General features: G+C 42.6%; 1 protein-coding gene across 1 annotated transcript in view; it reads right to left on the bottom strand.

The window, feature by feature from the left end:
* Positions 1-23,885, bottom strand: part of LOC101646724 (phospholipid-transporting ATPase FetA-like) — a 79,725-nt gene that overhangs the window by 15,817 nt on the left and 40,023 nt on the right. The window contains exons 12-17 of the mRNA XM_045289265.1: positions 15,648-15,844; positions 10,082-10,290; positions 8,726-8,769; positions 3,654-3,819; positions 2,033-2,221; positions 1,262-1,377 (exon numbers count right to left, since the gene is read on the bottom strand). Coding sequence (XP_045145200.1) covers positions 1,262-1,377; positions 2,033-2,221; positions 3,654-3,819; positions 8,726-8,769; positions 10,082-10,290; positions 15,648-15,844 — 921 coding nt within the window. The remainder of the gene's footprint in view (positions 1-1,261; positions 1,378-2,032; positions 2,222-3,653; positions 3,820-8,725; positions 8,770-10,081; positions 10,291-15,647; positions 15,845-23,885) is intronic.

Genomic DNA, 23,885 nt, shown 5'->3' with positions numbered 1-23,885 from the left:
CATAAAATAAGAACTAATTGTTCAAAAAAAAAAAAAAAAAAGAAAAATGAGCAGCTGATTCCAGGAGCCCAAGTGGAAAGTGGGTGTTTTGAGAATGATGAGGGCAACAAATGTATAAGTGTGCTTTACACAATCGATGTATGTGTGCATTGTGATAAGAGTTGTATGAGCCCTAATAAAATGATTAAAAATAATGATGATGGCAACAAATGTACAAATGTGCTGGACACAATGGATGGATGGATGGATTGTGATAAGAGTTGTACGAGCCCCCAATAAAATGATAAAAAAAAAAAAAAGAACTAATTGTTCTTAGATTGAGGCTAGAGTTAGATTGAGGCTAGAGTTAACTTGAGCCTAAGACCCAAGTATATATCTATGGTTTATATATGTCTCTGGTTCATTTTTTTCAACATCGTTATCATTTTATGATACAGAACATTATAAATCACCCCCTGGGGACATCATAGGGTAATTATATTGATAATGCCATTAATTTAACCAGTGGTATTGAATTTAAAACACTGTTCAAAAATGGAAATTACACACGTGTAGGCCAGCTTCAGGCTGAAATACATGAATTGATGACTTATACAGATCAAACTTTTATGTGACTGGACACTATTTACACAAACTGTGGCTGTTGGTGATAAGGCAAAAATTTCACTAACTCTCACTCACAAAGGCAGGACCAGGGGTTCAACTTTTCATGTTGCTGACTATGTATGTGTCAATGTAGGGTCAAGCCAGAAATGATCGAATGAAATTGTGTTTCTCTCATTTAGTTCTATGAAATCCTTTTAAAATTGATTTTTCATTTGCCCCCTACCTCTTCCTGGCCCTCCAACCCTTTGTATATCTAGGTTTATGGCTAGAAACACCTAAAAGCAAAGGCTCCCATCATTGTTGGTGGTGCCACTCGGCAAGCTCCCTTCTGCAGCAAATTCCAGGTCTGTCTTAGGCCTCCTAATCCAGGAGTCAGGAAGAGATCTCTCTGGTCCATAAATGGTCCCACAGACCTAATCCTTGCCATTTCCCTGGGGTCCTGCCCCACTCAACTGTTTGCCAGAGAAGCTGGCAGTGTGGTCGGTGAGGACCCCGGGGAGTAAGGGATCCATATTCTTATTCTTCTACTGATTCAAGAAACACAGACATAAATAGAGATGCCTCCAGAAAGACGAACACAGAGACACACATGTGGACTTACCCCAGACACCCAGAAATAACCACAGACTCCCTTCCCGGAGACTCAAACACTCACATCCAGATGGTCCATGGTGGTCTCCGTGAGGGAGCTGCAGGATGGATGCAGCAGCTGGCTGAGGACGGTGTCGGCGCCCTTGCAGAACAGCATCACCCGGTTTTCTGGTGTCTTCACTGAGGAGCAAATTAAGCAAAGTCACTAGACGGGCTGCTGCTACAAGAACTCACCTGGGCCTCCCAGGGCAATTCCTGCTACTTTGAGGGCTCAGCACTCCGTGGGTGATCACTCACAGAGGGCACGGGACGTGTTTGTTGAGGGGTGAGCGTGAGGCCAGTTCTCCCATGGACTCAGTACCACCCGTGGGAGACCCACCCGCATGAAGAATCACTCCTAGTTTTCCAAGTCCAAGCCCCAGGCTAAGGATGAAAAACTACCTTCTTCCTTCTCTTTAATCTGAAACCCAAATGAATTGAGAGCAAGGTAACATGGATGGTCGTGACTTTGGCTGTCCCCAACCCCGCCCTCATCCCATGTTTAGTCCATATTCTCTCTGCCCTCGGTCATGCCCTAGTCTGTCTTTCTCTCGACTGTGAAGGGTGACAAGCCACTGCCAGGAAGAACACGAGAGAAGGGTCCTTGCATAGAGGAGCAAGTCCCCACACGTGTATAAGAGAAAGCAGGGATAGCTATGTGACGTGGAGGTACCGTACCTGTGAGGAGGCTCTTGCGTGAGAGAAAGCTTTTTTGTGTAGACGCAAGTGAGAGTTATTATGTCAATGTGCCAGAAGGACAAAGAAGGGGAGCAGGATGACAAGAGGGCGCACCCACCGATGACAGACATCCGCTTGCGTATATTGTTGAAGTCCAAAATAGCCAGCAGTTTGTAGACCTTGACTTGCCCCATTTCGACCACCAGGATCGTCTCAGACGTCCGGGAGCGAAACACATAGCCAAAGCTCCTGGCAGCAGTGACCAGGGCACCTTCGTCAGGGGACTGGGCCTGGTACACCAGCTCGCCTGCAGGACAAAGGAAGGAAGTTTGAGTCCACAGAGTTGCAGCTTGTCCACCCAGCAGGGATTGTGTTTCTGAAAAGCGGCTTCTGTGAACACGGACATGTCTCAGGAGAGGGCGTTTTCTTCCGTTTCCTCACTAGTCTGACTCTCAAGGTCAGGTTCCATAGACTACCGCCATCTCTTTTCTTTCCCATGCTTTCCGCTTATTTTATAGGCCTGGTTTACGGTTACAGAGACACGTGGGATAGGCAGTGGATGCAAAGAAATAAAAGGTAGTTATCCTCAAACGTCCGTGGGTAAAGGTGGCTTAGGGAACTTATTTAAAATGCAGGCTTCTGGGCCCCTTGCCTGCTCACTGAAAATTCAGAATCACAAAATCTGGGAGATGGTCCCAAAAAATTGAAATTTTAACACACCTACAGAGTTATTTTCATACAAGTAGTCTGACATAAGACTGGCCACACATCTGTAAACACTGCTATAAGATAATAAGACTGAGAATGAGTTTAGTACATGATCAGAAAATACACACGAACGACTGTTTTCACCTTGAAACTTACATTGGGAAGCTAAATAATACACGTTAATAAAGCAGCCTTTCAATTTGATATTACTCAAGCCATTTCTAGAATTCCTCTTCTGGAATGTCATTAACAATCTGAGGTATATCGTAGACTATTTCTCTTGTAAAGGTCAATTTGATTTTTAAAACAGCTAAGCATCATCAGAGGTGTGGGGGAGAGTACTTTGAGGTCAGGACATGGACGTATTTACCAAACAATGAGACACTTTTCCCAATGACTAGCCCTGTGACTCATGGCAGGAAGCAAAGAGGAGGCCACCCATCCTTAACAGCCTTCTTGGGATGGCAGGCCCAGAGAGGCACATGGTAAGGTAAGTGCTCATGAACACGGCAAAAAAAGATGCAAAACTCTACTTATCTCGTTTCTGCCCTTCTTCACTATAGGATTTTAGATAAGTCACCATCTCTTTTAGCTTCAATTTTCTTCTCTATAAAATTGGGGTCATTTTTCTTACAAGGCGGTTATGAAGATTATAGGGGAAATATAAACAAAATCAATTTGTAAAACTGTCAAGCGCTATACACAGATAAGCTGCTGCTACTGGAAGCATGAGTAAGAGTGTGTTGACGTCCATCACAGAACAAGATTCATTTGGCTGCCTACCTTCTTGCTTGTTTAAGACCTCCAGTCAAAGATGATATGGTCTTTAAAACTAAGAAGTTATTTTCCCCTTGAATGTCCTCAGGGCCTGGAAGCTCATTACTTACCACCTTGACTATCTATTAGACACTTTCTCTGAGAAAGGTCCGTTTTAGATGAAGTCATTACAAATCGCATCAAACGACCCCCACCTCCAACCAGCCTGGACTCTACACCAGGGTCTCAGTTGTGAGGCCTGCGGCCTTCCTCACCCTCCACTCTCTCCTCTGACATCACGGTGTGGCACAACGCAAGGGAGAGGAAAAATAAGTGCACCCAGCGATCTCTACTTTTGACTGCTTCAACCAGTGACTTGTCATAAAACACAAACTTCGGATCGGCCAGTTTGTTGTAGGAGAAGTCAACTTTTTCTGTGTTCTGGAACACAAAAACCAGGACAAACTTCTTAGCAACTACTTAATGGGTGGGGGTGGGGGGTGTAGGGGGAGTGGGAGGGGGCGGGGTGCAATTCCCAGACTATGACGGCGACTTTCAAGGAAGGTGAGAAGAGAAAAGCAAGCGGAATGGAGGGGACGCTGCCGGGTTCTAAGGCTTTGGAGCTCTGATCCGGATCATCCACTCCCTTGGGCTGGAAAAGATCCTTTCCACAGGAGACAAGTTGAGTTGTGCTTTGCCCGTCCTGGTTGACCCTGATGCACCATGGCCATCCTGCACGGGCATCTAGGCTCTACTTTTTAAACTCTTCAATTTATTACAATCAAATATGGCAGAATATGAGAAGTGACGACTCTCTATCAGTAAGACAGGGTCTGGAAATAGTTTTGCCTCCTGCTGGCCTGCGCTTGGTTTGGGAAGCTGGAAAGGGGCAGTGACACTATTTACGACATTCTACTGGTGGCCCATGGAGGTTACGAGGGCGCTGGAGAGGCAAGACCACATAGCCAGGCAATTTCAGTACATCTTTTCTGTTTACAGTTTGAGTCATTCTATTTGACCTATCAGCATATCTAATTCCTTCTGACCTTCATGATTAATGCTGCTTGCGTTCCTTATTTCATCCTGGCTTCAATCGAATTAAGTCTTCTCACAAAACTCACTGCCGTGGAGTGGATTCCAACTTCTAATAACTCTGAATTGGGCTTTGGAGACTGCAAATCTTTATGGGAACAGACTCCCATAGCTTTCTGCTGTGGACAGCTGATGGAATCGAACTGTTGGCCTTGTGGTTCGCAGCCCCGCACGTAACCCACAGCATTGCCTCACGATGACCTTGACTCCTTTAGACCTTGGCTTTGATTCTAGGCTCCTTACAGCAGCCTACGTAAGTTGGTGGTGATGTTTTGTTTTTCTGATTCAATCTGGTCCTGTGACTTTCTTATCTCCACCATGAAGTGTGATGTTATTAGCAATTTTCTCTAGCCCATACCAGAACTTTCAAGGATCTTTCTACAGTTTTCTGTAGATGCTAGCTGTAGGGGCTCTTAAGCTGGGCCCCAATATAGCTGTCCTGTTGGTGATGCGCTGGAGAAAGGGAAGTTTGTAGTTAGTTATGTTGTTTCTTTTCTATATTTCATCTAAAAGAATTTTGTCACAGTAGGGGGAAAAATATGAAAAGGTCCCAGAGCTAAGTCCTGGAATTGGCCAACTGTAGATTTATGAGCTCCAGAAAGTCTTTAGGTTGACTGACTTAAGATAACTAATTATATATCATCCCTTGAAGCATTTCTAGAATAGGACTCCTATACTAGTACATTCACAAACCAGAGACTGGTGAGTGGTGAGAGATGAACCACTAGGTAGACATCAACCATCTTCTGAGTTTCCATCCTATATGCAAAAGGAATCACAGAGATTATTGGCTGTCAGTGACACAATCAAATTTATACTTCAGGAAAAAGGCATCAGACTATCATTGGATTTATATTGGAACTAGCAAGACCAGGAACAGAGGGACACGCTAGGAGGTCACTGCAATGATCCACAAGAGAAATAATTCGGTAATGGCAATAAAGATCGAATTAATGGGATAGATTCAGAAAATTAAGAAGTTAGAATTTAAAGGATGTAAATATAAAGAATGGAAAAAGGAAAAAAGCTAAGAATAATTTTATATTTCCTAGTTAGGCCCCTTGGTAGATGGTGAGACTAGACATTGAGATAGGGTACATGAGACTTTGACAGATGGAATTTTTGAACTCTGAAATCTGAGCGAGTTTCTGATTGCCCCTTCCAGATAAGCAATGCTCAAGCACACTGGACCTGGATGGGCACAGGACTGAGGCAGGGTTGGTTTGGAGCGGCAGTGCAGTATGATCTGAGAGGCAGCATTCAGGGATAACTCTGAAATTGAAATCCAAAACAGCAGCTAAACAAGGCTGAAAGGAGACATTCAGGCACTGGACAAAAAGGAAATGGGATATCAGGTGACAAGAATGGATTCAGAGTGGAAGGTAGGAGGTGATAATTGAGGAAATTCTTTGAAATGTGTCCTAGAGGCAGTTTTAAAGGGAATAGTCTTAGCTTTGGCTATGGATGGTGAGGGAGTTATCAAGGAGAGAGTTCTCTGGGTAGATGGATTTGGATTATCAATGTTATTGCAGTTAAAGTCATATGAATATACAAGGTTATTCAAGAAGACCTTATTAAGTAGGGGGAAAGTACAATGAAAGAACCCTGAGTAGAAAATTGCATACGGAGAACAATTCTGCCTGCCTATCTACCTACTTAATATATCTAGAACTGCAGTTATATCATGTATACATCAAAAGACATCTGGAAAGGCAGACTCCCAACTTTACACAGCTTATCTAAGTGGAAGGAGCGCTGGGGGTGCAGTGCTTTTAACTGAGAAGTGGGCGGTTCAAGGCCACCAGACTTTCCACGGGAGAAAGCTGTGGCTGTCTGCTTCTGCAGAGGAGCCCCACGAGGCAATGCGGATCTGCCCTTCAGGGTTGCTCTACCCTGGAACGGACTTAATGTGAATGAGCTTTTGGAGTGGATCTCTAAATGGGACTGAATGATTTGATTTCATATACTTTTGCCGTGCTGAAGTTTTGAACTAATAATCATGGGTTATTACTATATGTAACAATCCATGCTGATTATTTAAAATAGTTTTCAACACTACAAAACATGTATGAAAGCAAATGATTGTTTCTTATCTCCCATTTGGCTGTCAGTTTGTCCTATTGTGGTTTGTTGCTGTGATCCTGGAAGCATTATCACCGGTGTTTCAAGTAGCAGGACGGTCACCTAAGGTTAACAGGGTTCAGTGAAGCTTCCAGACTAAGAGCAAACTGAAGAAGGAACAGGCCATCCATTTTTGAGTGACAAGCCATGGAAAACCTTATGAAAAGCAGTGGGACGTTGTCAGATAGACAAAAAACACGTTATGACTAGCAGAACATGGTTAGATATAATGCCAGAAGAGGAGCCCGTTAGGTCGGAAGAGCTCAAAATATGTCTGAGGCAGATCTGCGCTCTCAAAGTGGCGTTGGCCGTAAGTTGGCCGTAAGGATGCGGATGGCGTCAAGTTCGGGGGACCTTCATCTGCAGGCGGAGCATGAGATAAAATGAGAAGAAAGAGCTTCAAACATCTAATAATAGTCAGAACGTGGAATCTAATAATAGTCAGAACATATGAATCTAGGAAAATTGGAAGTGGTCAAAAATCAAATAAAGATCAATACTCTAGGCATTCGTGAGCTGAAATGGATTTTTATTGGCCAGTTTGAATCAGACAATCAGATGGTTTACCATGTTGGGAATGACAAATTGAAGAAGAATGTTGTCACATTCACTATCAAAAAGAACCTTTCAAGATCTATAAGTACAGTCTTGTCTGTGATGGGAGAATATCTATATGCAGGCAAGGAAATCCAGTTAATACAACAATTATTTATATTTATACGGCAACCACTCAAGCCAATGATGAAGAAATAGATGCATTCTACCCGTGTCTTCAGTCTGAAATTGATCAAACATGCAATCAAGATACATTGATAATTATTGTAATTAGAATTCAAACGCAATCAAAGGGAGTGTTGCATTGGGGAAATCTGCTGGCCGAGACTTCTTTAAAGCGTTGAAAAGCAAGGCTGTGACTTTGAAGATCAGGTGTGTCTGAACCAAGCTACGGTATTTTCAATCGTCTCATGTGCATGCGAAGCTTGGACATGGAAGAAGGAAGACAGAAGAAAAATCTATTTGAACGAAGGCTGGTGAACAATACTGAAAGTGCCACGGGACGCCAAGAGAACACACGTGTCTGCCTCGGAAGAAGTACGGCCACGTGCTCCTAGGTGGTAAGGACGGCGAGACTTCATCTCCTGTACTCAGGAACCTGCTCAGGAGAGGCCAGTGGCTGCAACAATGGACTCATGCATCCACAACTGTGAGGACAGTGTTTTCCTTCCCTTGTAAAGGGCTCACTAGGAGTGGGAACTGACTTAATCGCATCTAACCACGACAGCAGGAGTCTTTGTGACGTATTTTGCTTTTGCTGTTGAAATCATGCACACCAGAACACTCACCAACTCAATACTTTCTACGATTGAGAGTCACTGAGCGCATTCTTAAAGTTAGATGACGGTTCTCCCTCTTCTTTTCTAAGTTGTTCCTCCCCATTAGCTCAACTCCACGGCTCCCTAAGCTGCCTATGGAATCACCCTGCTCGCTGTCACTGTGATTCCTAGAGAGAGAGAGTCAAAGAGCATGAAGCTCAAGGCAGACTTCTCTCCCAGTCAAGCTGAACTACTGTTTGCGTTAAGAATGTCTTTGGAGATATACAGTATTTGGTTTAAAGTTTGAAGATTATCTCAGGGCAATGGCTAGAGACGGATAGAGGAGCAGTGTCTTGGTTCCTAAGACCATCAGAAATATGTCTTTTCTGATGGCCTTAGGTAACCCCTGTGAAAGGGTTGTTCTACCCCCAAAGGGGCCAAGACCCACAGGTTGAGAACTGCTGGTATAGAAGGTGATCATGACTTGATAATAACATGAGCTTTAATATTCTAGATACTAGGGGAGATCAAAATAAGTCCTGGTAGGGTAGTGGGTTAAGCATAGGGCTGCTCACCGAGAAACTGGCCGTTCAAAACCACCAGCTGCTCCATGGGAAAAAGAAGAGGCCTTCTGCTCCCACAAAGATTTACAGCCTCAAAACCCCTAAGGAACAGGTTTTCTTTGTTCTATAGAGTCATTATGAGCCAGAGTTGACTTAGCAGCAGTGGGCAGTTTCCAGGGAAACCAAACGTGTGTTGAAGAGGCAGCCGTGTATCACACCATGCAGGCTCTCACATGCACTTCACACGTTGCCACTCACCTCAGAGCTTTCCATTCTCCATCCATTATTGTCAATGACAGTACCTGTTGGTGAGTAAACAGGGTAGAGACTTGGCAAGGCGTGTAAAGTAAGGCTTTAAAAATCTTATTTCTTCTGATTCCTTCATCCCACATCTGCAGTCAAGTTATCCTGAATTTCCTCAGGCCAACTAACAACGTCTGAAGGAGATCCCTTCCCCAAGATCCCTTCCCCAAGGTAGGAAGCGATCATCCCCTGCGCCTCATATTTCCCCCTCAAGGAAGAGTGAGGCAATGCTGGGGATTAGTCAGCCACTGATCCCTAAGCAACTTCACACCACAACCAGCCTTCCATCAGAAAAGGCACCCAGAGAAGAAGGCTCCAGAATGCTCCTGATATCCAGCCAGTGGGAGTACAGAGTGCGTGAGGTGGGAGACAGTCCTGATGGGAAGGCTGGAAACACTCAGGACCCTTTTCAACCGTGCCTAGCACGTGGTTAGGTCTATACAATGAGTCAGAGAATTAAGATCTTCAGCCCAAATGAGTCTCCAAAGTTTACGTTTATGAAAGTTTATTTGGCATGTAGTAGGAAATAGACTGCTCTAGCTTTCGTTTTGAATTAAGGTGAAATTCACGTAACTACAATGAACTATTTTAACGTGCACAATTCATGTATTCATGAACACAACCGCCATGTCTCTGTAGTTCCAAGATTGTTCATCATTCCAAAAGGACACCTTGGGAGTTCTAGCTTTTCAGATGCGACTCTCTTCCTCTGCTGAGACATCAGGCATGAATGATCGCACATATGGGATTCAACACTACCACACAAATGAACATACACTTGAGGTATAACGTAAGTGAGGGATTGGACCTGGGAGACATCTCTAAGGGGGGATCACATTTCAGCTTCAGCCATAAAATGTCTGCTTATTTGGTCTAATATATTTTCTTCTTCAAGACATTAGGAATAGAGACTAAGTCTTATATAGCTCGGGGTTTCCCTCTGCCCAACACAATGAATTGCACCTATAACTCAAAATAAATGCCTTTTGATTAGAATTGAGCTTGCTATGTGCACTTTACTTAGTGAATAGGGGGTGGGGGGCTGCAAGAATAGGAGGCACATGGCAAGGTTGGTAACTGCAAGGTTGGCAGTTCAAAACCATGCCGAAGCTCCTGAGTGATCTGATTCCCTGATTACAGTCTGAAAAACCCAACACGGTAATCCTACTCTGCCCACGGGGTCCTCTGAGTCCAGTGTGACTCGATGGCTTCTAACAATAACAACACCAATTTAGAACTAAATCATTCCGGAAAACAATCTACAGATTTGAATCTCCCCAGGACCCAGGGAAAGCAGGAGGGCATGCATACCATAGAACGTCCCATTAATAGAACACCTTTTAAAAATCATGATGTTCTGCGTCAGGGTCCCTGTTTTGTCAGAGAACACATATTTGACTTGACCAAGCTCTTCGTTAAGGGTGCTGGTGCGAGCCTGTGCTCGTGTGTTCCTTGGTGCGTAATACATCTTCTGATCCCAGTTGATATAGCAACTGTTGCCCAATCTTATTATCTCAACACTAAGGAGAAAGCAAGAAGAGAAGAGCCCTGGATTAGAGCAAGACAAGCAAATATAGTGTCCTGGTTTCCTTCTTACCAGTTCCAGGGTAGGACAGGGCCCGTATCTGAAAGTTAGAGCATCTGTCTTATTGGGAACCTACTCACCTGTTGTGGCAGTTACATCATCTGGTGTCAATTTGGGACTTGAGAGGATTAAGAGTGAAGGGGTGGAGTCTACTCTGTCAATCAGGATGTAGCCAATGAAGCCTCTGTGTGAGCATGGCCTTCTCCTGAGGATTCTGGGAACTCCTGTATTTCCTCCTTGGAGGTGGGAGACTCTCTCTCTCTCTCTTCACTTCCTTTGAGACAATTCTGAGGAAAAGCCACATGAAGCTACCCTGAGGCAGAGTTTCGGAGCTGGAGCTGGAGGAGCCACGTGGAGACCCCTGCCAGTGCTGAGATGCTTAGAAGGCCACTGGATCCACAAGACTTTGCACCAACTGACCTGTGATCTTCCTGCATTTGGCATCATTGCATGTGTTACATGAGTCTGAAGAGGGCTTTATAGATTGATATCATATATATGGGCTAATATTGGACTTATAGACTTGATCTAGACTGGGTTGGGATGTCTTCTCAATATTCTCAATATTCAATGGCTCTTATATGTAAAGCTCTTTCCTATACACATGAGTGTCTTTTTGACTTTGTTTCCTAGTGTACCCGGACTAACACACCTGTCCACCACTTTTCTGTGTCCACCATTCATCTATCAGTTTGTCATATTGTAGTGGCTTGTGTGTTGCTAAAAGCTGCACTACTGGTATTTCAAGTAGCAACAGGGTCACCCACAGTGGACAGGTTTCAGAAAACTTCTAGACTAAGACAGATTAGGGAGGCTCTGGTGATCTATTTCTAAAAATCTTGTCCCCCCAAACTTTGTGAATAGCAGCAGAATATTGTTTGATAGAGTGCTGGAAGATGAGCCCCACAGGTTGGAAGGTCCTCAAAATACGACCAGGGAAGAGCTGTCTCCTTCATGATATGGATAAGCTACAGCCTTTGGGACCTTCATTTGTTGATATGGCTTGATCGAGATGAGAAAACTTAAAATGAGAACAAACAGCTGCAAACATCCATTAATAACTGGAACAGTGGATATACAAAGCACGAGTCTAGGGAAATTGAAAGTCATGATAAATTAAATAGAATACATAGAGATAAATATTCTAGGCATTAAGGGGTTGAAAAGGGCTGGGATAGGCCATCCTGAGTCTGACAATCATAGTTCACTATGCCGAGAATGGCAAACTGGAGAGAAATAATGTCACATTAATTGTCAAAAAGAACATTTTAAGGTGTATCCTGAAGTATAATGCTGTTAGTGATAGGATAATATCCATATACCCGAGAAGAATATCAACAAATGCTAAAGATAAGGAAATTGAAGATTTGTAGCAACTTCTACAGCCTGAAATTGATCAAACATACAATCAAGATGCATTGGTAATTTTTGATAACTGGAACAGGAAAGATGGAGACAAAGAAAGATCAATTCAATTTAACTCACTGCCACTGAGTTGATTCTGACAGTAAATTTATAGGATGGGGTAGAAGTGCCCCTTTGGGTTTTTGAGACTTTTAAATCTTTTTTTAATTTTATTGTAAGGATTGCACAGGGCCAGGCGATGTTTGAGTTCATTGTGCTTGAGGCTCCACAGTGATGCAGCAGCAGCTATAGCCTATTTCCTGTCCATTCAGCTACATGTATTTCAATGACTCCATTTTATATATTTTAAGTGTTTTATTATCTATGTATGAAATTTATTTAAGCTACATTGTTGGGATTTGAATTCTTTATTTCTTTTTTTTTTTAATCATTTTATTGGGGGCTCATACAACTCTTATCACAATACATACATGCATACATTGTGTCAAGCACATTTGTATGTTTGTTGCCATCATCATTCTCAAAACATTTGCTTTCTACTTGAGCCCTTGGTTATCAGCTCCTCATTTTCCACCTCCCTCCTCCCCCGAGACTTTTAAATCTTTACTGGAGCAGACAGCCTCATCTTTGTCCTATGGAGTGGCTTGTGGGTTTGAACAACTGACTTTGTGGTTAACAGCTTAATGCATAACCTACTATACCACCAAGACTCCATAAAGAGAGATCAGTAGCTGGAAAAGCCAGCCTGGGTGATAGAAACAATGGGAGATGCATGATAGGATTTTTGCAAGACCAACGACTTATTTATTGCAAATCCCTTTTTTTCAACAACATAAATGGCAACTGTATACGTAGACCTCATGGATACATTGAGGAATACCCATGAATCAAATCAACTACATCTGTGGAAAAGAAACAATGGAGAAGATCAATATCATAATTCAGAACAAGGCCAGGGGCCAACTAAGGAACAGACCATCAGTGGTTCATATGTAAGTTTAAGTTAAAGCTGGAGAAAATGAAAAGAAGTGCATGAGAGCCAAAATATGACCTTGATTGTATCCTATCTGAATGCAGAGATCAACAGATTTGACATATTGAACACTAAAAACTGAAAACCAGATAAGCTGTGGGATAACATCAATGACATCATACATGAAGAAAGCCAAAGGCCATTAAAAGGAAAATATCACAACAGATGCCGGAACAAACCTCTGAAACGTGCTCTTAAATATAGAGTAGCTAGAGCAAATGGAAGACGTGATGATGAGAAAGATCTGATCGGAAGACCTCAAAGGACAGCTTGAGAAGAAAAGTTAGTATTGCGTAATGTGCAAAGACCTGGAATTTGAAAGCCCAAAGGGAAGAACATATTTGACATTTAAGCTGAAAGAACTGAAGAAAAAATGCAAGTCTTGAATTTCAGTATTGAAAGATTCTGTGGGCAAAATATTGAACAATACAGGAAGCATTAAAAGAGGGTGAAAAGAGTACACAGAGCTACTGTACAAAAATAATTGGCTGATGTTCAATCATTTTAGGAGGTGGAATATGATCAAGAAACAATGGTGCTCAAGGAAGGAGTCCAAGCTCCACTGAGAGCATTGGCAAATGAAACCAGGCTCCGCAGTCAGGGCGCAGTACAGCACTGAAGAAACATACAACTTTCCTCCAATTCTTTAATGCTTCCTCCCCCGCCCCTCCTGCCGCCCCCTATCAACACCCCAATTCTACCTTACAAATCGGGCTAGACCAGAGCATGTACACTGGTACAGATAAGAGCTGGAAACACAGGGAATCCAGGACTGATAAACCCCTCAGGACCAATAATGAGAGTAGTGATAAAGGGGGAACCGATCACAATGCTCTACATATAACCCCTCCCAGGGGGACGGACAACAGAAAAGTGGGTGAAGGGAAACATTGGTCAGTGTAAGACATGAAAAAATACTAATAACTGATCATTTTCAAGGGCTCATGAGGGAGGGAGGGGAAAAATGAGAAGCTGATACCAAGGGCTCAAGTAGAAAGAAAATGTTTTGAAAATGATGATGGTAACAAATATACAAATGTGCTTGGCCAATGAATGGATGGAGGGATTGTGATAAGAGTTGTATGAGCCACAAATAAAATGATTTCAAAAAAGCATCCATGGGTGGGGTGGGGGCTGGGAGAGGTGGGGGTAAAAGGGAGCAGATGTCAAGGAGTCCAGGAAGGAAAAGAATGAAACTGATTGTGCTAGAAATTATACAATACTGCTTGATGTGACTGAACTATGGAATGATATATCTGTATTAACTCCAAATAAAATGGTTTAAAGAAGAAGAAGAAGGAAAACGCCCCCAAACTCCAGGAATTGATGGAATAGTAATGGAAATGTTTCAACGAGCTGAAAGTACTGGTTATACTCACTAGTCCATGTAAGATATTTGGAAGACAGACACTTGGTTAATCAAGTAAAAGAGATTGGTATTTATGCCCATTCAAAAGAAAGCTAAACCAACAGTATTGAACAATATCATTTATACCATATGTAAGTAAAATTTTGCTGAAGTTAATGTAACAGTTACAGCAGTACTTTGACATGGAACTACCAGAAACTCAAGTTGGACTTAAAATAGGATGTAAAACAAAGGATATCATTCTTGATGCTGACGGACCTTGGTGGAAAGCTGATAATATCAGAAACATGTTTACCTGCATTTTTTGAATATGCAAACTATTCAACTGTGTGGGTCAAAACAAACTATGGATAACATTTTGACGAATGGTAATTTGCTCACAGCTAAGTCTGCTCCTGCAGAATCTGGACCTTCAATTTTGCTCATGGAAAAGTCCACAGACCAAGAAGCAGTTGTTCAAACCGAGCAAGGGGAGAGGTTTGGGTCAGGGTATCCTTTTCCCACACTTAGTCAACCTGCATGCGGAGCGAATAATCAGAGAAGTTACTATATGAAGAAGGCGGCATCAGGACTGGAAGAAGGCTAATTAACCAACCGCAAGGCAAAGTCTACAGCCTGCAGTACTGACTACACTTCAGTGCAAAGAAGACAAAAATCCACACAACTGGGCCAATATGCTACATCGTAATCAATGGAGAAAAGATTGAAGCAGTCAAGGATTTGGTTTTTCTTAGATCTACAATCCACATTCGTGGAAGCATCAGACAAAATAAAGCTACACTGGGCAAATCTGGTGCAAAAGACTTCTCAAAGTGTTAAAAAAAAAAAAAAAAAGGAAGAAGTAGGCTGCCACTCTGAGGACTAAGATGTGCTTGGCCCAAGCCAGGGTATTTTCAGTCACTTCAGTTGCATGTGAAAGCTAAACAAAGAATATTGATGAGTGCTTTTGAATTACAGTATGGTGAAGAGTATTAAATCTACCACTGTCTGCCAGAAGCAGGAGCAAATCTGACTTTGAAGATAGAGAGCCAGGATGCTCTTCTAGAAGTAAGGATGAAAAAAAAAAAAGAAGTAAGGATGGTCAAACCTCATCTTACGTACTTTGGACCTGTCACCACAGGATAGCATGGTTGGTAAAGTACAGGGTCAGGAGAAAAGAGGATGACCCTCAACAAAGTGGACGGACACAGCGGCTGGAGCAACAGGCTCCACTACGGCAAAGACTGTGAAGACGTGTAGGCCCAGGTGGTGTTTTGTTCTGTCCTGCACAGGGGCCCTAAGGTGGAACTGGATGGCATTTAACAACAAGACATTTAGCACAGCAGTTTAGACAAGGCAAGCATTTATACCGTGTCTCTCTCTATTGCTCAGGAGTGGTCTCTATATGAGGTACTAGGGAAGGTAATGGGTTAAAGAACACACAGGTAGTCTATGCTTTTTAAAAGTTTACAATCGAGTTGGGGAAATACAGGCAGTATGAAGTCAGCCCCTCCACCCATCACCCAAAGTGATTAAAGCAACCTACCTGACATAGAGGGAAATGGGCACGACGGTGTTGAGAATAATGAAATAGGACCAGAATACGAGGGTGGCCGAGAGTAATGATGAAGAGACATATTTTTCCCACGGCATGAAAGTCTGGAAGTAGAAACCTTTCCTGTATTCCCAAATGCCATGTCCAATTGCTAGGAATAAACACACGCTGCCTAAAAGCATGAAAATCTGTGGGGGGAGGGGAAAAAAAAGAATGACATTAACAATTCATTCAAGCCTTATTTCTCAACAAAGCTTTTCCTGTTTCTTGGAGGCTGAGTTAGTTACTTTATTGTGCCAACCTGGCTGATAAACACATGTGGGGTTAGTTGAAGAGTGGAGGGATAAATGGCTCGGTGAGCCTCGCCTTTTGAGTTCTCGGGTCTCTTGCTTTCTGATGGTCGGACCAGGGTGCAGCTGCCTTAGCCAGTTCCCTGCTTCAGCTGAGCCAGTTCCCTCACTTCCTGCAAGACATCCCCGGGGAGAAGCCACATGGACCTGCCCCGATGCAGCCCTGGGTGCTGGAGCAGCCGTGTGGAGACTCCTGCCGGCGCTGAGATGCTTACACGTTCACTGACGTGGCTTTTCTCCGGCAGTCAAGTCGGCATCATTGCCTCTGTTTTGTGAGATGGAGGAGGACTTTGTGGACTGGTGTCGGACACAGGGGTTAATAGGTTAATGTTGGACTTGTGGGCTTGGGCAGCACTGGGTTGGGATGTTTTCTTGATGTGCACTTACCCTTCATATAAAACTCTCTCTTATACATGAGTTTCTGTGGATTTGTTTCTCTAAAGTACTCAGACTAACAGAGGCCAAAGAAGCCCTATAGTTCACTACAGGTTCTAGGTAGCAGTGCAGTGGGACTGCAGTGGAAGCCCAACTAGAGCCCTCTTTGGGATATGAAATGGAGATAATAATAACTAGAAAATATTAAGTACTAATTAAGTTCCTGTCTCCTGAACAACCTCCATTGGATTGTCACATGAACAAGAAATGCCTTTCTGTGTAGTCATTGAAACTCTAATCTATCTTACCTTGATTATCAGTTCTAGATTAATCTGATACCATCCACGGGTAATTTTTAAACTTTTAGTTGAGGTATAACGTACATAAAGAAAATCACAAATATGGAAGATGATGGATTTTTCCCAATGTAATCACACCAATGGAACCAGCACCCATCTGGAGAAACATTTTCAGCACTTGAAAACCCACTCCTATGTCGTCACCAAGGCACTGTGGGCAACCCTTACTGTCACTTCTGAACACCTCACTTAATTTGTGCTTTCTTCCTTTGTTTACCAAACACCCCCAATGGCTTTATTAAAGTATAATCGAATTACAATAAACGATATATATTTAAGGTATATACCATATACACTCGTGTATAAACCGAGTTTTTCAGCACACTTTTAATGTCGTTTTTGTGGTAAAATTAGGTGCCTCAGCTGATATTCGGGTCGGCTTATACTGAGTGTATACGGCAGTCTATTAAGCATCCACTCAAACTCAGCACACTGCCATCAGGTCAATGCTGCCTCAGAGCGACCCCTGTGATATTCTGAGACTAACTATTTACAGAAGTAGAAAGCCAGTCTTTCTCCGAAGCAGCTGCTGGTAGTTTTGAACTGCCAATCATGCGAATCAAAGTCCAGCTCATACCCACTGCCTCACCAGGGCTCCAAATTAAGTATTTATCCATTAAAATATCACCACAATCAAGAGAGTGAGCACACCTAGGAACCCCAAAAGTTTCCCGGTGCTCCTTTGTAATTCCTCCTTCCATATTTCCCATCTCTTGGTTCCCAGGCAGCACGAATCTGTTTCCTGCCACTACAGATCAGACTGCATTTTCTAAAACTTTATTTAAATGAGATCACAGGGTATATATTCCTTTCGTTTCTCTGTTTGGCCTTTTTTTTAACACTACATAATTATTTGGGGATTCATTCATGTTCTACATCTATACATACTTCATTCCTTTTTATTGCTGAGCAACGTTCTCTTGTATAGATAGATCATTATTTACTTTTTGTAGAACATTTTAATTGTTTCATCTTTGGCTATTACAATACATTGGGATAAATATTTGTGTGGACATGTGCTTTAGTTTTCCTTGGCTAGACTAGGATTGAAGTTATTGGCTTTGACAGTAAGTTTATGTCTAACATTATTGTTTGAGGACAATTTTGCTGAGTACATCTTTATTGGCATTTTTCCCTGTCAGGGTTTTACACATCTCTTCCCATTGCCTTCTTGCCTGCATGTTTTCTTTCTTTCTTTCAAAAAAATCATTTTATTGGGGGCTCGTACAACTCTTATCACAATTCATCCATCCATCCATGCGTCAAGCACATTTGTACATTTGTTGGCATCATCAGTCTCAAAACATTTGCTTTCTGCTATCAGCTCCTCATTTTTCCCCTCCCTCCCTCATAAACCCTTGATAATTTATAAATTATTATTATTTTGTCCCATCTTACACTGTCTGATGTCTCCCTTCACCCACTTATCTGTTGTCTATCCTCCAGGGAGGAGGTTATATGTAGATCCTTGTAATCGGTGGCCCCTTTCTACCCCACCTTTCCTCTACCCTCCTGGTATTGCCACTCTCACCACTGGTCCTGAAGGGGTCATCTGTCCTGGATTCCCTGTGTTTTCATTTCCTGTTTGTACCAGTGTACATCCTCTGGTCTAGCCATATTTGTAAGGCAAAAATGGGATCATGATAGTGGGGGCGGGGGCGGGGGAGAGGAAGCATTTAAGAACTAAAGGAAAGTTGTATGTTTCATCGTTGCTACACTGCACCCTGACTGGCTCATCTCCTCCCTGAGACCTTTCTGTAAGGGGTTGTCCAGATGTGTACAGATGGGCTTTGAGTCCCCACTCTGCACCCCCCCTCATTCACAATGATTTTTTTGTTCTTTGATGTCTGATACCTGATCTGTTTGACACCTCATGATCACACAGAATGGTGTGCTTCTTCCATGTGGGATTTGTTGCTTCTGAGCTAGATGGCCGCTTGTTTACCTTCAAGCCTTTAAGACCCCAGATGTTATATCTTTTGATAGCCAGGCACTATCAGCTTTCTTCACCACATTTGCTTATGCACCCATTTGTTTTCAGTGGTTGTATAGGGAAGGTGAGCACACAATGATATGATAGTTTGTTCTTTGATACCTGATAATGGATCCCTTCAGCACCTCGTGATCACACAGACTGTTGTGCCTCTACCATGCCTGCATGTTTTCTGTGGAGAAATCTGAGCTTAGGTTTATTAATTCTCCTTTGTAAATAACTTTTCATTTTTTCCTGAGCTTCTTTCAGGATTCTTTCGTTGACTTTAGTTTTGGAAACCTTAATTATGGTATATCTTTTTAATTTTCTTTTAAGGTCTATCCTACTTAGAGTTTGTTGAACTTTTTTTCCCCTTTTCAAATAATTTTATTGTTATATAATTCACATATCCTACAATTCAACAGTTCAATCATATTAACGAGTTAAGCCATCATCACCACAATCAATTGCTTTTTTGGTCATACTCGTTAGCTCCCCAGCTACCCCAAGCCCCCCTGCCATGTCCTCAGGTAATTATTAATCCAGTTATTGTCTCTATACAGATTTACCTATCTGTATTTGATAAACTAAAAAAAAACAAACACCATGCAAACAAAAACAATGACAAACTAAAACAAAAATATATAAAAAAGAAAGCAGACAGTATTAAAAACTGAGACGACTTAAAAATGGATCAAAGGGAGATAAGTTGTTACATATTAACGTAGCCACATCTGGCATAATCACCTCTGCAATGCGCTCTGTCTGATAGTAAGGTGATTCCCATCCCTGGACCAAGGTCAGAGAGGATTCACCGGAGGCTTAATCCAGATGTGGACCCTGCAAATGGATTTGGGGCTTCCCATCATCCTTAACCTTCTGCAAACCGGTGTTAGGCATTTAAGCTCTGAGACTACCCCCATCTCACTTATATGGGTGCTTTTTTTAGGACTCCATATGCTATTCTTTCTGATAGCCAGGCACCATCTGCTTTGTTCATCATATTTTGCTGTGGCACCCATATCTTCAGTGATCTCTTCATGAGGCTGAGTAGGGTCATGTCATAGGAACGAATTGTTCTTAGATTAGAGATAGAACTAACTGTGAGCCTCCAATTCATTTCTATATCTATGGTTATCTATGTCTCTGGGCATCATTATCATTGCACTGTAACATTGTAAATCATCCTCACGGGGCATAAAGTAATTCTACTGATAGTATCTAGGCAATGAAGCAAGTGTGCTGCACTATTAGGTGCTAGTTTAGCAGCAGCGGGGTGCTCATCGCCTGTCTCTGGGTGGAAGTGTGGTCACTAGTCTTTGGTTGCTGGTGGTGTAGAGAAACCAAGGACGGGGGAAGCAGGTGTCGGCTGCCATTTGTCATTGATCCAGTGGGGGTGGAGTAGCTGGAAGCAATCATTTAGTGGGTGAGCAACAGGTGTGGCAGGTATAACTGGGTAAGGTTGCTAACTTCCAACTGCTGGGGAAAAGAGAAAAAAAAGGGAGAGTATAAACAGGAAGAAAAGAAGAAGAAAGAAAAACAAAACCACCAAAGGAGGTGTGACAAGAGAAGAACGATGAAGAAACAATAAGTCCGTGGGCTGTGATACAGTACCAGTGCAAGCTTGCGTCTCTGAACACAGCTGCACTGGGAATGTGGCGCTGCTGAAGGGGGAGGGGGAGGGGGTGGGACACCTGCTCCATTGCATCAGAGCAAAGGGAGGGTTGGAGGGAAAAAGGGAAAAGGGAAAGTGCGAGGGAGGGGAAGGGGGAAGAACAAAGACTGAAAAAGGAAAGGCAGCTAGGTAGCTAGGTGTGTATGTGTGTGTGTGATGGTCACAGGGAGATTGTGTGGGGCGGGGGGGAGGAGGGGGTACACCTATCTGCGCCCTGATCACCGATGTGGGTGCCAGTATAGTCCCGAGTGAGCAGATCTGGTTATCTGGTTCTTGCCCTGATCAGTACTGTTTGCAATAATTCAAAACGGCTTATTCACGGTTTCCACTCAATCTCTTCCTCTAATCAAAGCTTTACTTACTTACTTCTTCATCTTTTCATTTGAAGCTCTAGGTTTCATAGTCTAGCATCTCGGATCATGCTCTCCAGTTATTATAAACGTTGTCACGTATACTGCAGGACTGGGCAGAATGGCCTCTGTGGCCTTCCAAGTCTGTCACTCTTTCTAGAAGAAGAAACGTCTTGTTTCCCTCCCCACAGAGTGGCTGGTGGTTTCAAACTGCTGACCTTGTGGTTAAGAAGCCCAACCCGTAACCACTGCACCACCAGCACTCCTTACTACCAGAGCGAAAGTCAATTGACTCAAGAAAAGCAAACAGTCTCCCTTTGGTAACAGTGGTTCTAAAAGACTGAACTGCTCTCAGTTCAGATCACTAAGAACTAACGCCACTGGCTGTCACACTGACGCTCCCAGGCCTTGCTGGGAGCTGGAAAAGGACAGTACTCCTTGATCCGTTGGAATCTCAGTGCAGCACTGTGATTCCGCTCACAAGTAAATCCTGGATTTCTCACATTCTTCCAATATTAAGCATTCTGTTTGTTTGCCCCTCCAATACACTCTTACTTAATAGACTACGGACACTGTAAGGCCTGCCACTGTTAAGCACTGGCTGCTGGGGAAAGAAAAATGCTCAAATTTGCAGCTGTTCTAAGGGTTCAACAGGAACCCACATTCTAAATATGTTTTCTGTGTCAGGCAGATTTTTCCCTACAAAACATTTCATAGGGCAGCGGGAGAGAATTAAGTGTTTAAATCAGAAACGATTTCTGCTTTAGCTTACTTAAAGAGTACCGGGCGTTTATTGCATCTGACTAAACTGATAATGTCCTGGCATAAATATCACACACATAAAACTACTCAGCTGGTAACCTAGCTAATTCAAGAACACTTCATTCAATAGACAGATCCTGAGCACTACTTTGTGCAAGGCACTCTCAGGGTAATAGAGATGATTATGACATGATTTCTACCTTAGAGACTCGTACTTTGGTACATACGACATTTATTCATTTACTTACTCACTCAACAAAGAATAATGGAGCTTCCATTACATGTCAGGTATAGTTTTATAGAAGGGAATACAGTGCTGAGAAAAGACAATGGACTTATTATCATCAAAGAGTTTACGATCCTGCAGCTAGAGGTGGACAACAAACAATTTAAGAAATGACTGCATGCAATTGAACTATGAAAAGTGCCCAAAAGGAAAATAAAACAGGCTAATGGACTGAAGAGGCCGTGGTGGGTGGCTACTTTAGATAGGTAGAAAAGGCTTCTCTGAAAAGGTAGTGTTAAATGTTTGTGAGAAATCTGATGCCAATTGGATTTTTGTTGCTGTTGTCATTACTATCTCATATCGCTGTGAAAGATGTGAAGGTCTTCTATAGATCCTTGAAGGTCTTTTATATATCCTTGAAGCTCTAAAATTTCATATTGTGTAATTCCGTATTTTTTTAAATCATTTTATTGGGGGCTCTGACAGCTCTTATCACAGTCCATCCATCCATCCATTATGTCGAACACATTTGTACATATGATGCCATCATCATTTTCAAAACATTTCTTTCTACTTGAGCCCTTGGTATTAGCTCATTTCTCCCTCTTCCTCGATAATTTATAAAAATGGTTTTTCATGCCTTACACCGACGTTTCCCTTCATCCACTTTTCTGTTGTTTGTCCCTCCCTGAAACTGGGCAGTAAAAATCCAGAATTCATATCCTCTTTCCAGTCTAAGAAATCTTTTCCTATCATTTCTTTGCCAGTGTTGTCCCATTCATATTCCTGGTAAGTGCATCCGGGGCGTCTTGATTGGGCCCCGTTAAGACAGTAAGTCTATCTTTCATATCTTCTACCTCTCTGTTTTCTACTGGTGTTTTCAAGTTGGAAGGAACTCAGTGGCCCAACAGCAACATTGGCTTTCTAGTTTCAGCAATCCCGTTTTCCCCAGTTACTTGTGCTGCTGTTGTTCTGAGATGGCTGTTGTCACTTCTTACCTTTTCGTTTTTATCACCGTCAGGTGGGTTCTGACTCGTGGAGACCTTTGTACAACAGAGCGCAGCCCTGCGCCCTGCGCCCTCCTCACAATTGTTGCCAGGCTCGAGCCATTGCTGCAGCCACCGGGTCAATGCATCTCTTGAGGGTCTTCCTCTTTTTCGCTGCCCTCTACTTTACCAAGCACGAGGTCCTTTCCCAGGATCGGGTCTTTCCTGATGAAATGTCCAAAGTAGGTGAGACGGAGTCTCGCCATCCTCACTTTTAAGGAGCATCTTCGCTGTCCTTATTTCAAGACCGATTTTTGTTGTTCTTGTGACGGTCCATGGTCCTTTCAACATTCTCTACCATACCATAATTAAAATGCATCCAGTGTTCTGTTGCCTTCCTTATTCGCTATCCAACTTTTTGAGTCAGGCATACCTTAGTCCTCAAGTGACATCCTTGTTCTACAACACTTTATTATTATATTTATTTTTACTTTAAAAATATATCATTTTATTGGGGGTTCTTACAGCTCTTATAACAATCCATACATCAATTGTATCAAGCACATTTGTACCTATGTGCAATTTTGTTTCCTGCTTGGGAAAACTGCTGCAGAAACTGTTGTGTTATTGAACACAGCTTACAAGGACGACGCTATGGGAAAAGCTCAAGTGTACAAGTGGTTTTCTTGTTTCCAAAAAGGTGAAATGTTTATTGAAGACAAATCTCGTTCTGGACGTCTGTCAACTTCCCTATCAGATGAAAATATTGACAAAATTTGTGTACCTGTGCTCAAAGACCAACCATGGACCACTGAGGAGATGGGGAGTTGTCTGGACTATCTGGGCACTCGGTTCAGCAAATTCTAACAGAAGATTTGGGAATGAGAAGGGTTGCTATAAAATTGGTGTCTCGGGTTCTGACTGACCAGGAAAAAGAGCGTGGAGTGGAAACATGCTGTGCTTTGAAAGAACAGCTCCAAAGGGACCCAGACTTTTTTCCCCACGGTCTTTAGTGGTGACGAGACATGGTGCTATTCTTCTTCTTTTTTTTATCATTTTATTAGGGGATCGTACGACTCTTATCACAATCCATACATACATCAATTGTGTAAAGCACATTTGTACATTCATTGCCCTTGTCATTCTCAAAACATTTGCTCTCCACTTAAGCCCC

This window comes from Echinops telfairi, unplaced genomic scaffold, assembly GCF_000313985.2.
Source record: "Echinops telfairi isolate 266 unplaced genomic scaffold, ASM31398v2 ScPeMD7_25;HRSCAF=90, whole genome shotgun sequence".
Lineage (NCBI taxonomy): Eukaryota > Metazoa > Chordata > Mammalia > Afrosoricida > Tenrecidae > Echinops > Echinops telfairi.
This window is presented reverse-complemented; position numbering and strand designations above follow the sequence as displayed.